The sequence below is a fragment of the Phyllostomus hastatus genome, unplaced genomic scaffold, assembly GCF_019186645.2.
Source record: "Phyllostomus hastatus isolate PE091 unplaced genomic scaffold, TTU_PhHast_1.1 phas_contig_29, whole genome shotgun sequence".
NCBI lineage: Eukaryota > Metazoa > Chordata > Mammalia > Chiroptera > Phyllostomidae > Phyllostomus > Phyllostomus hastatus.
In genome coordinates, this window is record NW_025333835.1 from 43544776 (window position 1) to 43558824 (window position 14049).

The window sequence follows — 14049 nt, forward strand, 5'->3', positions numbered from 1 at the left end:
AAGAGAACTATTACAATCACTAGTTCAATTATAGTCAATTACACCCAAGGCTATACCTCCATTAGTACTATGGCTCACAAACAATGCTGTTTAAACCCAAAAATGAGAGGAAAATGTAACTGAAGAATGTTGAGATAGAGTGTTTTGGTCAAGTAGAAAAAAACATGTAACAGATGGCGCACTGGACATTTAGTCCAATAACCAAGAGATGTAAGGCTGTGTAACTGTAACAGACGGTGAATGCACGCTGGGCCCAGCGCTCCGACATGGCACGCAAAAAGAACAGTGAAACACTGCTGCTTGTACAGCAGGCACCCCAGAAGTTTCTTGGGGTCTTGACGAGGACAGGTGACGCCGGAGCGACAGCATACACCCTGCATCCGGGACGGGACGGCGCGGCGGAGGCAGGGTCTCCAGGGTGACCGCTGGCACCCAGGCTGTGCTCTGGCCGTGCCCCACCAAGGAGTGAAGCGAGGGCCCGTGTGCACAGGCAGAACGCGGCCCGCGCACGGGGCGTCTGCTGCACCCTGGCTACGGAGCGAAGACCCGGAGGTGAGGCGCCGCGGCCCCTTCCAACGGAGCACGGGACAGCGGCGAGGAAACCAGTGACTGCGCTGCTGGCTGCACGGCTGGAACAAGGCACAGGGGTGCCGTCCGTGCCGGATGCATCCCCGGATGCCAGGTCAGTTTTAAAGAGCGAGGGCCTTGAGCGCAGAAGGCTTCTTAGGAGAAACGGTCCACAAACGGGGACTTGCAGTTTGAGTAAAAAGAGGAGACGAGAGGAAAAGTCCACGAGGCGATGGAAAAGAAAGCAGGGGCGACGGGGGCTGAAGCGTGCGGCCGTTCAGAGCAGACGGGCCGAGCCGGCGGGGCGGGGCGGGACGGCGGGGCGAGGACAGGGGGCCCGCGCAGGCTGCGGCGGGCGCCGAGGGAGCTGAGCCAACAGGCTGCTGTGGGGGGCGCAGGGCCCCGCATTCCAGGCCCAGGCGTGCACACCGCACTCCACGGTCGGTCTGTCACCAGATGTGCCCGGTTCAGGGGTGCTGCTGTGCACGTACTTGTTCTCGGGCGCCCTAGAAAGTGCGAACCCTGGGGAGCTTTCTGAATGGCCCTCTGAACCAAGAAGTCACCTCAACTTCTACAGTTTTTCTACTTTTTATCATCTATAAATGCTGCATCTAAGTAATCTTTTATTTCGTTTAGGCTTATCTGAACCAAGTCTGCCCTGATAATACTAACGAGGGGAGCCCATTTTAAAAACATGACACGACTTTGCCTTTTAAAATCTGCTTCCCTAAAACACAACGGAGCTGTGTGTGTGTGTGTGTGTGTGTGTGTGTGTGTGTGTGTGTGTGCGCGCAGATCAGCAGAGTACCTCTTAAAAGAAACCCCCATGAGACCGGAACAGGCCCGGGGCAGTAAAGCGGCCGGGAGGCACGACTCACCCTCCACGCTGTCCGTGCGCTCGGCCTTGCCGACGTCCTCGAAGCCCGGCACCGGCGCCAGGTCCCTGTCCGGGCGCTCCTTCTCCAGGGCACCCGCGGCGTCTCGGAAGGGGCCCTCCAGGTCCCGCTCGTGCTCGGGCTCCAGTTTTGCTTCGCCGCGTTTCACAGACTCCCCCTGGGAGGAGCTCTCGAAGGTCCTCTCCCTGTCCCTGTCCCTGTCCCTGTCCCCGGAGTCGGACAGGAGCCTCTCTCTCTCCCTGTCCGAGTCCCTCCTCTTGTCCCGCTCGCGCTCCCGCAGCAGCCGGTCCCGGTCCCGGTCCCGGCCCCGCGGCCAGTCCTTGTCGGGGTCTCGGTCCCACTCCCTCGGTGGCCGGGCCTCCCTCCGCTCGCGCTCCCGGTCGTGCTCGTGCCGCTCGCGCTCCTGCAGCCGCTCCCTGCTGTCGAAGGACCCGGACCGCGAGTGCACCTGCCGGTCCGACTCGGGAGAGCTCCTGCGTGAACTGTGGCTCCTCGAGTCCCGGCGATCTACAATGCACACACCATGCACACAGAGTCGATGTGTAAACCAGAAATAAAATGCTTCACTTTAGGCCCCTTGAAAACTTACAATTTATCTTTTTCTGCATTTATCCCCACTTATCCAAAGAACTCAGTGGAGGAAAGACTGATCTCTCAAAGTGCTGAAACATCTACATGAGTCCCGGCCGGCTTGTTCGGTCGGTCGGAGCATTGCCCCATACGCCAAAAGGCCGCAGGTTTGAGCCCGGCCGGGGTGCGGCGTGCAGGAGGCAGCCACTCCGAGTCTCTCCCTCACATCAGTATTCCTCTCTCCCCCCCCTCCCCCATCTCTAGAATTGATGGACATGCCCTCGAGTGATGGTTCGAATGATAAAAGAAAATTACATAAAATATGTTTCACAACATATTTTAAAATACACATTTCCTTGTCTATTTCCACTTCAACCACAAAATATCCTCAAAGAAAGAAGCATATAGAATGGTTAAGCATTAACAGAACCAACCACCTCTTTATCAGATCCCTTCCTATCCCCCTACTTTATTTTCTGTGGTCAGAAGAGAACCCTTTGGCTGCTGGGAGAGCAGAAAGGGTAAAATTTTAGGCATCACAAAGGAGTTGAATACATAAGCTCTTCCACCAAGATACACTACTAAAACCTCGACATTAAGCAGACTGAATGTACCTTCATCATAATGTTGTGTTAATGTGGCAACAGCTAACATTCTGGAAAGATGGTCAAACTTCTACTAAGTTCCTTGAAATTTATGGCGGGGAATAAAGTGCCCCACCGAGCATTGACTTTAAAGTGGTGGTTTGCACGCAGCGTGCTCACGCGGGGAACACCGGCCAGACCACATCCCGCTTCCCTACCTGAGGACGTGCTTCGACCGGGCTCGCTGCGCTTCAGCTGGTCGATCCTGGACTTCCTCTCGCCCGCGACTTCGAAGCTCCTCGGTCTCTCCCTGTCCCTGGAGCCACTGTGCAGGACCCTCTTCCGGCCGCTCTGGTCGTCCCCGCTCCGGTGGGCAGACTCGCTGGACGGGGAGCGCAGCCGCCCGGACGTGTGGCTGCGGTTGCTCCGGTTGCTCCCGAGGCTGCTGCTCCTCTTCTGGTCCACCGGCTTGCGATGGGGCGCGTCGTCGGCCGCCACATGCGGGGCCTCCCCCCTCTCTGCCCGCGCCTTGTGGCCCTTTCTGTGCGAGTCTTCCCCGGCACTGGCGGGGGCGGCCGAAGCGGAAGCGGCGGCAGAGGCGCTGACGGCAGCGGCGGCCGTGGCGAGAGCAGCAGGCGCCGTGGCAGCGGCGGCCGCGGGAGGAGGAGGAGGAGGGAGGGCCGACGGGGACGGCGTCCTGCCGGGGGTGACAGCCGCGGCAGCACGCTCGGCCTCGGGGACCTCGGCGCGGTCAGGCACGTCCTCGTCAGACCAGTCACTGAACGCCGTGTCCTCCCTCCTGTGGGCGTCTTCCACGGGCGCCTCCTTGTCACCGGAGAGGCCCGCCAGCCCCTGCTTGGCCGTCAGAGGGGGCGTCCGCGGGCCCCTCTTCTTCTTGCTCTGCTGGGCCGCCTCGTCGTCAGAAACGTCGGAATCGCCCCTGGGGCGCTTGTGCCTCTTCTCCACACTCCTCTTCTTCAGCCCCTTCCTGGGCGAGAACACCTGCCCGTCCTCGGACGCCGTCTCCGCGCCGCCCCTCTCCACGCCAGCGTCGTCCTCCTTCTTCTTCTTCACGGGCCTCTTCTGGACTTTCACTCTCCTCTTGCTCTCGTCGTGGGCCCCGTCGGACGTGTCGCGGTCCTCGGACGGGCGGTGGCCCGTCAGGTCCTGGGCCCGGAGCCTGGCGCTCTCGGAGAGCTCCATCTGCTCCCTCTGCTTGTCTGCCGAGGAGGCCTTCTCTTTCAGCTCCTGCTCCTCGTAGCGCCTGGAGCTCTCTTTCCTCTCCGGCTTGCGGTCTTCCTCCTTCCACCTGCCCTGCCTGTCTTCCGGGAAGTGTGACGGGCTGAGAGAGTGACACTCCTGAGGCCGCACCACCTGGCTCAAGAGCCTGTGTCTCTCGTCTGCACAAAAGGATAAAAGCGATCACACTGTCACCGAGCCCACAGACTTGCGTGTTGCATGTAAATAATAATAAGCTCATCGCTCCCCGCTTTACCGTGGACAGGAGGAGGTGACGGGGCGGGTGTGACTTCCAGCACACCCCTCAGCCACACAGAAGACACCCCTCCCCCATCACCTCCCCCTCCGTCAGAGGGCGGCCTCACGGCTGCAAACGCATGTGCACACGCACACACACACACGCGCACACACACACAACAGACCCCGCTCACTTCTGTCGTCCCCGCTGTTGTAGGGGTCGCTGTCGGGAGAGTGCTCGCGCCGGCGCTTCGGGGACGGCCGAGGGCTCGGGCTCCCCTCGTTTCTGTAGCGCTTCCTGCAGTGGGCAGACAAGGGTGACCCGTCAATCCCAGTGGGCGAGGGAGGCTTCTTCACTGTTTTCTACCATCACTTCTTCGCTGTAACTAGAATACATAACCGCAGGACTGCAGTATTACCAGGGCTGTACCACACAAAGGGCGTTCAGCATCTTGGGTAGCATTCCTCATGTGTTAAGACTACAACTGAGGACTTAGAACACACAGCAACCTGCCCCCGCCCCGTCATCACACACGTGGAATCGCTCAACCAAACATCACTAGCACGAACGCGCAAGGCGGAAACGGGCGGCAGAGGGCTCAGTGTGCGCACGAACTCCCTGCTGAAACGGACTCACTGATCTTACATTCTCATGCCTCACGTCGGGCAGTCACGTGAGTCAAAAGGTGGGTTCACGTTACAGCCAGGCCACTTACGGCGCAGCCTTAGGTGAGCTCCGTGAGGTCACTGAGGTTTGCTCTTCTCAACCGAGATTGGGGGAAAACGAGGGTCCACACCACACAATTGTAATGAGGAACAAATTAGTTATGTCATAAGCCAGGCTCGTGTAAAAATTAGTTCCTTTTCTCTTTTTAAACTAAACCACTTGTTTGGTGACAAGTAATTCGTATGTTGATTACGTTTGTTCTTCAGTTGAACTTTAAAAAGGCGGTGACTTGCATCTCTTGGCACTTAAGCTACTCTGGTGTTCTCCTGCAAGTTCCTCAAGTGCCGACCACCTGCTTTTGAACGAACACTGTGTGTGGTAAGTACCACGGTCCACGTGGGGAACGCGTCACAGCACAGTCACCGCCCTGACAGCCGCTTGTACAAACGAGCGGCAGGTGGAGCGGGAGGCGGGCTCCGGCGCAGCAGAGCGACTCACGCGCCCAAGCGTGTGCGTGTGCAAGTCAGCGCCCGCAGTGCCGCCCACCTTCAGGCACCGCCACACCTTCCCGTCCCCGCAGTCTGGGCTGGCGTGGAGCCTCGCTGGGACAGGAGACCGTGGCAAAGGGACAGTGTGTTGGTTTAGAGTCAGAACTCAGGAAGCCTTGCAGCTTCTGCTTCCGCCTGCCTAGTGTTTCCAGCATCGCACGAGAAAGCAGAGCTTAGGCTCCTGGTGGGGGAGCGGGCGCGCGAAGGACGAATGAGCCGCCCACAGCCAGCAGCCGCCGCCACACCTGTGAGTGAGGGCCTCCGAGGTCGGTCAGACCCAGCGGACCTACCGCACTGACCCCGCGGGATGCCAGCAGAAGAACTGCTCTGCTGAGCCCGGCCACAATTGCTGATCCTCGGAACCACGAACAAAAAAACTGTTGTTTTAAACGACTAACTTCTGAAGTAATGTGGTTTCCAGCAGGAGATAATAGATACACTAGAATAAATGAAAACTTAAAACACACACCAAAAAACCCTTCAATTTCAAAGCAGTACCCATAGAAATAAAACTAAAGTCAAATCAATACTATCACAAGACTGCAAACCTTCTATATTAGCAGAAGTTTAAAAAAAGCGCTAGATGACTCTGACTACAGAGATGACACCACGGACGATGAAGACACCCAGGTGCAACCTCACAGAAGTGGCCACTGTCACAGAGCTGACTGGCCATGCACGCAGGTCCTTATCAGTGCCCGGATTGTCCAGTCACCAAAAAAAAAAGTAGTTTTTGCTATTATAAACAGAAATCAGGAACATGGAGAAATACTAATCAAAGCTCAGGATGTGTATTAGTTAAGAGACAGATTTCAGAATTTTCACGAGAGGAGAGCTGAAGGGCGCACTGGAGGGGAGAGAAATAATGTGCATCATGTGCCTGCATGCGTGAAAGGTAGTATCTGGTCTTTATGTAAACGTAAGACTCTCCTTTCAATAAAATGAGGGTGGACTACAGAATATCTTGGCTGCAGACCTAATGGAAGAAGCAGCCACTTCTGTGCTGCTGTCTGTCCGTAACCACAACCCACAACAGTGACGATGAAAAAAAGACTAGAGCTCAGAGTCTGTCTATAGCATGCGGTGAACGGGCCGGAGGCAGAAGCAAAGAAACTGAAAAGTATATAAAACACCCCCATGGTCTGCTTCAGCACACTTAACCACACCTTCCTCCCAGCTGGCATGTCTCACAGAGCAGTTAGCTCCAGCAAGTTTGGTTTTGTGCCTGTAAAACCTCACACACGACCAATCAGAGTCCAGATCCTCCCGGCCACAGTGATTGGCCGGGTCCCTGGTCTACTCCTCAAGGAGTGCCCGCCTCCCACAGAGGGCTGCTCAGCCCACCGGCTGGCCCAGCCGCCACCTGGAGAAACCCCGTCTGAGCCCGGACTAGTGCGGGCGACAGGAGGGGAGGAGTGGGAGAGCGTCATCCCTGGTGCTGTCTTTGCGGAGGTGCATACAACAGAAAGCACAAAAGGTAACCCTAGACTCCCAGGACACCTGAGCAAATAGATTACTTCTAGTTTTTCTAAAAAAGGGTGAAAATGACCTCAGATGTATTATGGAATAACAACACATTTTTGTCCCCAATTACCTACTATACCCCACAGCCCAAGAGAGGACCCCCATGCCCCCCCATCACACAGCAGCTATAGACACTCCCCCGGCAGGGAGACACTGGGAGGGCTTCCACAGCCTGGGGGGGGGGGGGGGGACCCAGGCTCTCAGAACACAGAGTCAGGAAGGAGTATCAGGGGTTGCATCGGCAGTATCTCTTGTAACTAGTCAACTCCGTGAACTAGTCATGAAGTGCATGCGATTCAAGTTCAATGATTCTATCCCTTTTACGTTGGTTTCCCGTTAAAAACACCTCCCTTTCTATTATAGCAGGTGAAGCAAAAAGTAATTTAAATAAGAATGATTAATTACATTCCCTCGATACATAAACAGGAGAATGAAAAAACTACTACTTCCTCCAGACAACTAAAAATGTTTGACCACCACATGCCCAGTAAGACACGAGGGCGCACTCCGAGCACGCAGCACGCAGCACGCAGCACGCAGCGACCCCGCCCCACCCGCCCGACCCCGCCCACCGCCCCCCGGCCACGCCTACTTGGCCTTCCTCTCCTCGTGGGCGTCGCGCAGGCTGCGGTCCTCGCGGGCGTCTTCTCGCTTGTCGCGGCGGTCCTCGCGACCCTTGTCCTTCTCCTCCCAGTCCCTCTGGCGCTCCCGCTCTTTCTCCCTCTCCCTCTCCCTGGCTCGCTCTCGCTCCCGCTCTCGCTCCCTCTCGCGCTCCCTCTCCCGTTCTCGCTCTCTCTCTCTCTCCCGCTCCTCTCGCTCTCGCTCCCGCTCCTTCTCCCGCTCCCGCTCCCGCTCTCTCTCCCGCTCGCGGTCGTGGTCACGGTCCCGGTCCCGCTCTCGCTCGCGGTCCCTCTCCTTCTCCCTTTCCCGGTCCCTCTCCCGCTCCCGCGCCCGCTCCCGCTCCAGCTCTCTCTCCTTCTCCCGCTCGCGCTCCCTGTCGCGCTCCCGCTCGCGCTCTCGGTCCCGCTCCCGGGCCCTCTCGTCTCTCCTCTCGTCCACTCTGTCCACTCTGTCCACTCTGTCTACTCTCCGCTCCTCTCTTCTTTCGTCGCGCTCAAGCTCGTCACTCCTCCCCTGATGCCGGGCTGGTGAGCTTGGTCTTGGATCTACAAGGAAAACCAAGTGTTGTCAATGGTTAATCGGACACATCACCGCCCCCGCTGGTCAGACAGACAGACAGCATGGCAAATCCCAGATTTCATCTGTGTACAGGGTCACAGTGGCAGTAAACACCAATCAGGTACTATCTTCATTTTTAATTTAATCATCCAAGTAATCACCCCTAGATGTTAAAACACGTTTTCTCCTTGGAGGTCATTTCCACTCGCCCCCTAACTCGCACGGTTTCTGCTCCCCGTCAGCCAGCCGCCCGCCCGCCCGCCTCCCTCCCGCTGATCCGCCTCTGATCGGCCTCGGCATGCTCCCTACCCTACCTCCAGCCCGAGCTCCAACCCACTCTCTGCCATCTCTACCCTTCACCTCTGATCTTCTCTGTCCCCCCAGCAGGACCTGAGAACACTGGTGGCAAAGGATAGGGGCAGCAGGAGGTGTAGAACATAGGAGCTGAAGGAAAAAAAAAATTTCCCTCGTAAGTCACACCTCTGTTCCAGGCAAAAATATATACACATCAAACTGCAGCTAGTATGTGAAGAAAATAGAGTAGAACAAAACAGACATTTCTGCTGCAATATCAATTTATTATAAACTGAAATATTAAGGGTACTGACGCTTTGTAATCTTGAAATAATTAAATGTAAAAAGTGTTTCATGTTAGTGATAGGTTGATAATAACTAATAAGTGAAAAGTTTTCTTTAATCATAGAACTGATTACTCAGTTGAAGAGCTATTTTTCTTAAAATATTAACTGATAATCTCATCACATTATATATATATTTTTTTCAATTCACAAATCATGTAAACAGTAAGAAAATTAATGCATGATGCCCAAATGCTCACTTGAGCAGGAAATTAGTCGGGGCTCAAAAAAAGTGTAAGAACATGGCATGACCTCTTCCACGGACCTGTAGAAACCAGGTCGCTGTTGCAGGGCAAAGGTCACCATGACACTTGTACTTTTAGGTTATATAATGTTACCCGCTAGTTATAAAGGTCATACTATTATCGTGTGGCCAACAGGTTCGCAAGTGGCACCAACTGATAAAGCAGAATAATTTTAGGATACTTCTAGGGATGGGTTCAATATATTAATTTGAATTTCCTTTCTTACCACAAATGAAAGAATGATCCATATTTACTCTTTAGAACAAAAGGTCACAAAATTTTAAAGCGAAAACCAAACCAAGCCTCGCCCAGCCCCCTTCCTCCCTCTCTCTAAAACACGCAGAAACTGCGGCCCCGGTTCACGTGCCGGTGCCGGAGGGACGGTAAGTGCACGGAAACCTCAGCCCTGAAGTCAGTTCTCCAAAACCCTTTCTTGCTTTTGCAGAAACCAACTTAAATTTAAAATGGTTTCATTGCACTCCTCTTGCGAGTCTTGGAATGCCATCTGTCTGAATCCCTGGTTTGGGGGTTATAGCAATGTTACAGTGATTTAAAAAAACTGAAAACAATTTCAATCCTGCAACTTATAGTAATAAGGGAATAAACACTCTCGTTTGACATATAGAAAGTCTATTTTCCAACCAAAAAGACAATGTTTCTTACTTCAGAGGAAGGGGAAAGACCGTAAGAACACTACTTTGTCCAAACTATCTTCTGTCTTTCCCCTCTTCAACGAGGTGCTTCTCGTCACACCCGCCCTTGGCCTGGGGGAGTGACACACCCGTCCCGAGAGCCACCCGGGCACCCTCGGATCCACCCCCCCACACTCCGGTCCTGCGGCCTCTCCCGGCCCCCGCAGCGGACACTAACTCAGCCTCCAACAAGTCCTCCGCGGACGCCCGTGCCACCCAGTCTGCCTGGCTGGCACCCCAGGGCTGCAGTCTTCTCCCTGACTCCCGCACTCCCTGACACTGTTTGGATGAAAACGCTTTTCTCCCAGCAGCTTAAACGCAGTTATCCTTTAGGTAGTGAAACAGCAATTAAATCCAAAATACTCACCCTGACTCACAGGCTGACACCCTGGCCTACGAGCTCTCATCAATCCTTTTTCCTGGCTGCCTCCCTTCCCCGCCAAGCTCGGCGCACCCCCGCCCCAACCTCGCAGTCTCCACTGCTTCGAAACACGCGTTCCCTTCGGCCCCGTGTGTCTGCTCGGGCCGCACCCTCTCCCTGCGGAGAGCTGCTCCCACGGTTCCTTTCCGCACCTCGTACTAGCTTCCAGACCCTAACTCGGGTGTCCCCTAGCTTCCAGACCTAACTCGGGTGTCCCCTATCTTCCAGACCCTAACTCGGGTGTCCCCTAGCTTCCAGACCCTAATTCAGGGGGCCCCTATTTAAGAAGCGTCCGTGGATTTCCTCAGAATCCTGCTGGCTCCTGCCTTCCCACAGAACTCTGTGTAGTCGTAGGGCGAGTCACACTTCAGTCGTCTCTCTGCATCCCACCCAGCCTGGGAATCTCCCTGCAGGCGCCCCGGACTCCAGTCGCACCGGCCCCCTTCCAAACTCCGAGACGCGGGAGCTTTCCCGTCCCAGGGAGCGAACTGGCACACGCTCCTCCCTCTGCGGGGCGAGTCCTCGCCCCCCGCGTCCCCTGCAGCTGGGCTCTGCGCAGACGTTGCTGCCTCCCCGTGTTTCACACACCCGCCATCTAGACAAAAAAGCGAGCAGTCCCTCTCTTACCCTCCACTTCCGTCTGGGTCCCTGGTGCGTTGATTCCCCGACAGCACGGAACACCTGTTTCATCTGGGGCATTATCTCCACCTCTTAAGCCCCACGAGCACAGGGCTACTGCGCCCCAGGGACCGAGCCCAGCGCCCGGGGCCACAGTAACCATCTGTGGAATGTGTCCTCCCCCTCAGAAACACTATTCTCTCTCCATCACACCAATGCTACTCACTGACGGAGTTACAGTCAAGTGAAACAGAAGAAGAACCAGACTTGCAGTTAGAAGACCTAAGTTCGAATTCTAACTGTGGAACTTACTTCTCTGTAGTACTGGGAAAATTGCTACCCTTTTCTCAGTGCAAATCTCTTACATTATAAAATATCAACTTCCTTACACCTATACTCACAGAGATATTATACAGATAAAAGGAAGGACTTTAAAGGACTGTTAAAATATATATTCTCTGGCAATGCTGTGAAAGACATTAAGTCAGAGAATATATATAAAGCAACTACCGAAGTTCTTGGTAGCTCATGTACGTGCGGTTGAACCAAATATAGAACTGAAACCAAACGCTACTACCCAGGTCAAGCATGGCAGGAGAAAAACCTGAGCTCGGACAGGAAACCAGGGAAAAAAGATACAAGAGCAGCATTCCCAGGTCACTGTGTAAAGAGAGGTGCGTCAGTGTTAGGGAAGACACGACTCCAGATTCGAACACAGAACACACACACTCCCGCCTCGTCTGTCACTAAGAAACCACACCCGTCTTCCAGCCCGAGTGCATCGGGCTCACCCTGACGAACCCTGCCCCGCCGCTCTGACCCAGGTCTCCCATCCCCCCCCCACTGTGCCCCCCCCCCCGTGCACTGCGCCCCGCAGACTCCCCCCCCCTCAGTATTTCCCGTGTGAAGACACGAGATCACCTCCGATTCAGCTCACCGTGAAGCATCGATATTCAATGCCCTACCCCATCCAATGCTGTACGCTACTAATCTCAGCATTCCAGTAAGCCTTACTTTAGTGACCAGCCAAGGTCAGGGAGACTTTCATAGCATCGTAAATGTCCGAGGCCCCAGTACACACAGGCAAGGAAAGCTTGTGAAAGAAAGTACTTATCACCCCTCTTAAACGGCTTCTTGTAATCTTGCTTCAAAACTGATTTAAGAGATCTAATACACAGAAAACGTTTAGCTTAAGATATGCAAAAATGTAAAATTAGCTACAGCAAGCACTCCATCTTCCCAGGGAGGAGCGTGAATAGAACGTTTCTCAAACCACCCCAGACCTACAACCATCACTCTTTCCTTGTCCCTTTTGGGCGGTCCTTACAGTTCTGTCGGTTGGTGAGGGAGTGGCCAGGATACGCAAGTGAGAAGGTTTAGGTACCTCCTGAATCAGAAATGCCTGGGACCGCGCCCCAAATCTCTTATCTTTCAGAGGGCTGCGAGCTACTCGGTTAAGGTGAGCGGCACGGCAGGGCCCCTCCGCGCGGGCGTGTGCTCGCACCACTGCCCCAGTTTCTGCCGTGCTGCCCGTCAGGTACCAGTGGTTAGCTACCTACACGCTATCCCTACACTAAGTAAACGAGACAAATTACATGAGTAAATGTAGTTGTTTCCAATGTGTCAACAAGCGAAAGTCTTAAAAGACATCTTAAGTTGCACAGCACACTGAACGCCGGTGGTTCAAGAGGTCAGCTCCCCAGATCGACGCGGCCCCGTCTAACAAGACCCCCGACGCACCTCTGTCGCGGTTGTCCCGGCGGTCCCTCTCGCCGTGTCTTCTCTCAAAGGAGGAGTCCCTCGGCGGGTCCCTGCCGTCTCTCTCAGGGTACCTGTCTCTCTCGGGGTAGCTGCTGCGCGTCTCCCAGCTGTCGTGATAGCCGCCGCCGTGACCGTCGACTTGAGAGGACCTGGTGCCGCGGCTCCCTGGGCAAACAAAGGAGACGCACACAGATGCTCACGCAGACACGCTGTTCGACAGGCCCCATCGGTCTCGGCCTCTCCGGCCGAAACGCAGCCAGGCGAAGGCGCTTCCTCTCTGACCCCAAAGTGGGCTGAGGGACGCTGGAAAGACAATCAGCCGCTGACCAGCGGACCACTGAAGGGATAACGGGTCGGACTGCGCAGCAGCGTTTTGGGGAAGGGGAGAGAAGCAGGCGGAAGAAAAAAGAAAGAGTTCAGAGCTAATTCCATCCACGCAGTTTGGAGACAGTCCAGTACGTATAGGTAGGTAGTTACTGGGCATGCCGAATGCTTTCTCAGGGGAAAATGAGAAAAATGGCTCAAGACCTTGCTATGAGATCATCTGAGGTGGTTAAAGGAGCGCAAACACTGGCGAACACAGAGACCGGTCATCTCTGACATCACCAATGTTGAAAGCCCACCGATTTAGTCCCCCTTCAATGCTGATGTCATCTCACACACACACACCCCTGTGTATTGGAAATTACTCCCTTTTGCGTCCCTTTTTCTGTGCCGGTGGCAGTTTTCTGAGCGTCTCCCCCACACCAGGACCAGGCCTGGAGGCGGGGCGTGATTCACCCCGGGCCTCGGCCGGCCCGCTTCCCCGCCTCTCCCCCCGCGGCTCACGATTCCCACTCAGAGTGTACAGGGACGCTCGCAAACTCAACTCACTGAAAACTGCTTTAGCAGAATGACACCGACGGCAGGAGTGATACATCCAGGAAAGAAACCTCAGGAGTGCGACCACCCTCCACCAGCACACGCGACCCTGTTCGCGGACAGGCGGGAACCCTCCGGAACCCTTACCCTTCTCGGGCAGCTCGGGGGGGCCTCTCCCCCGGCTCCTGCCCATCCTCATGTCGCCGCGAGACTCGCTCCTGGAGTCGCTCCTGAGCTCCGCGCGAGAGCTCTCCTCGCGCAGGTGGTTCCTGCCGTAGCCGCGGGCCTCCTCCGGGTAGGCGTCCTCCTTCCGGTGCGCCTCGCGGCCTTCCCGGTCCCGGTAGTCGTGGGCGTCCCGCGCAGAGCGCGCATCCCGGGGGTCGCGGCCCTCCTTGGCCTCCCGGCCGTAGTCCCGCAGCTCCCGGGCATCCCGCAGGTCCCGGGCGTCCCGCAGCTCCCGGCGATCCCGGGCGTCCCGGGGGTCCCGGCGGTCCCGCCCGTCCCGGGGCTCGCGGTCCTCCCTGTGGTCGCGGGAGGAGCCGGGCTCCTGCTCGTACTCCCGCTCGTCTCTGGCGTCCTTCTCCCGGTCCCTCTTGCCTCTCGCCTCTGGAATGCAGGTTTGGGAATCCAATGTAATTCCTTCTGCAACATGCCGGGACACTAAACAATACATTCAACATGTGGAGCTTTTAAGACTGTATTACGATGGTAACTCACGTCCTTTGCAGAAAACAAAAGAAGAAAACTTGTTCACATGAGAAAACTACATCCACCCAAAAGCTCGAGTTCCAAAGGTAGTTTC

At 55.6% G+C, this 14049-nt stretch overlaps 1 protein-coding gene across 7 annotated transcripts in view; it reads right to left on the reverse strand.

Annotated features, from left to right (window-relative positions):
* Nucleotides 1–14049, reverse strand: part of ZC3H13 (zinc finger CCCH-type containing 13) — a 39500-nt gene that overhangs the window by 6418 nt on the left and 19033 nt on the right. For 3 of the 7 annotated variants that reach the window (XM_045838983.1, XM_045838984.1, XM_045838982.1), the window contains exons 10-16: nucleotides 13395–13853; nucleotides 12366–12551; nucleotides 8372–8455; nucleotides 7425–7998; nucleotides 4279–4391; nucleotides 2836–4017; nucleotides 1446–1970 (exon numbers count right to left, since the gene is read on the reverse strand). In XM_045838983.1, coding sequence (XP_045694939.1) covers nucleotides 1446–1970; nucleotides 2836–4017; nucleotides 4279–4391; nucleotides 7425–7998; nucleotides 8372–8455; nucleotides 12366–12551; nucleotides 13395–13853 — 3123 coding nt within the window. The remainder of the gene's footprint in view (nucleotides 1–1445; nucleotides 1971–2835; nucleotides 4018–4278; nucleotides 4392–7424; nucleotides 7999–8371; nucleotides 8456–12365; nucleotides 12552–13394; nucleotides 13854–14049) is intronic. The other 4 variants (XM_045838987.1, XM_045838985.1, XM_045838989.1 and 1 more) reach the window with 4 other exon arrangements.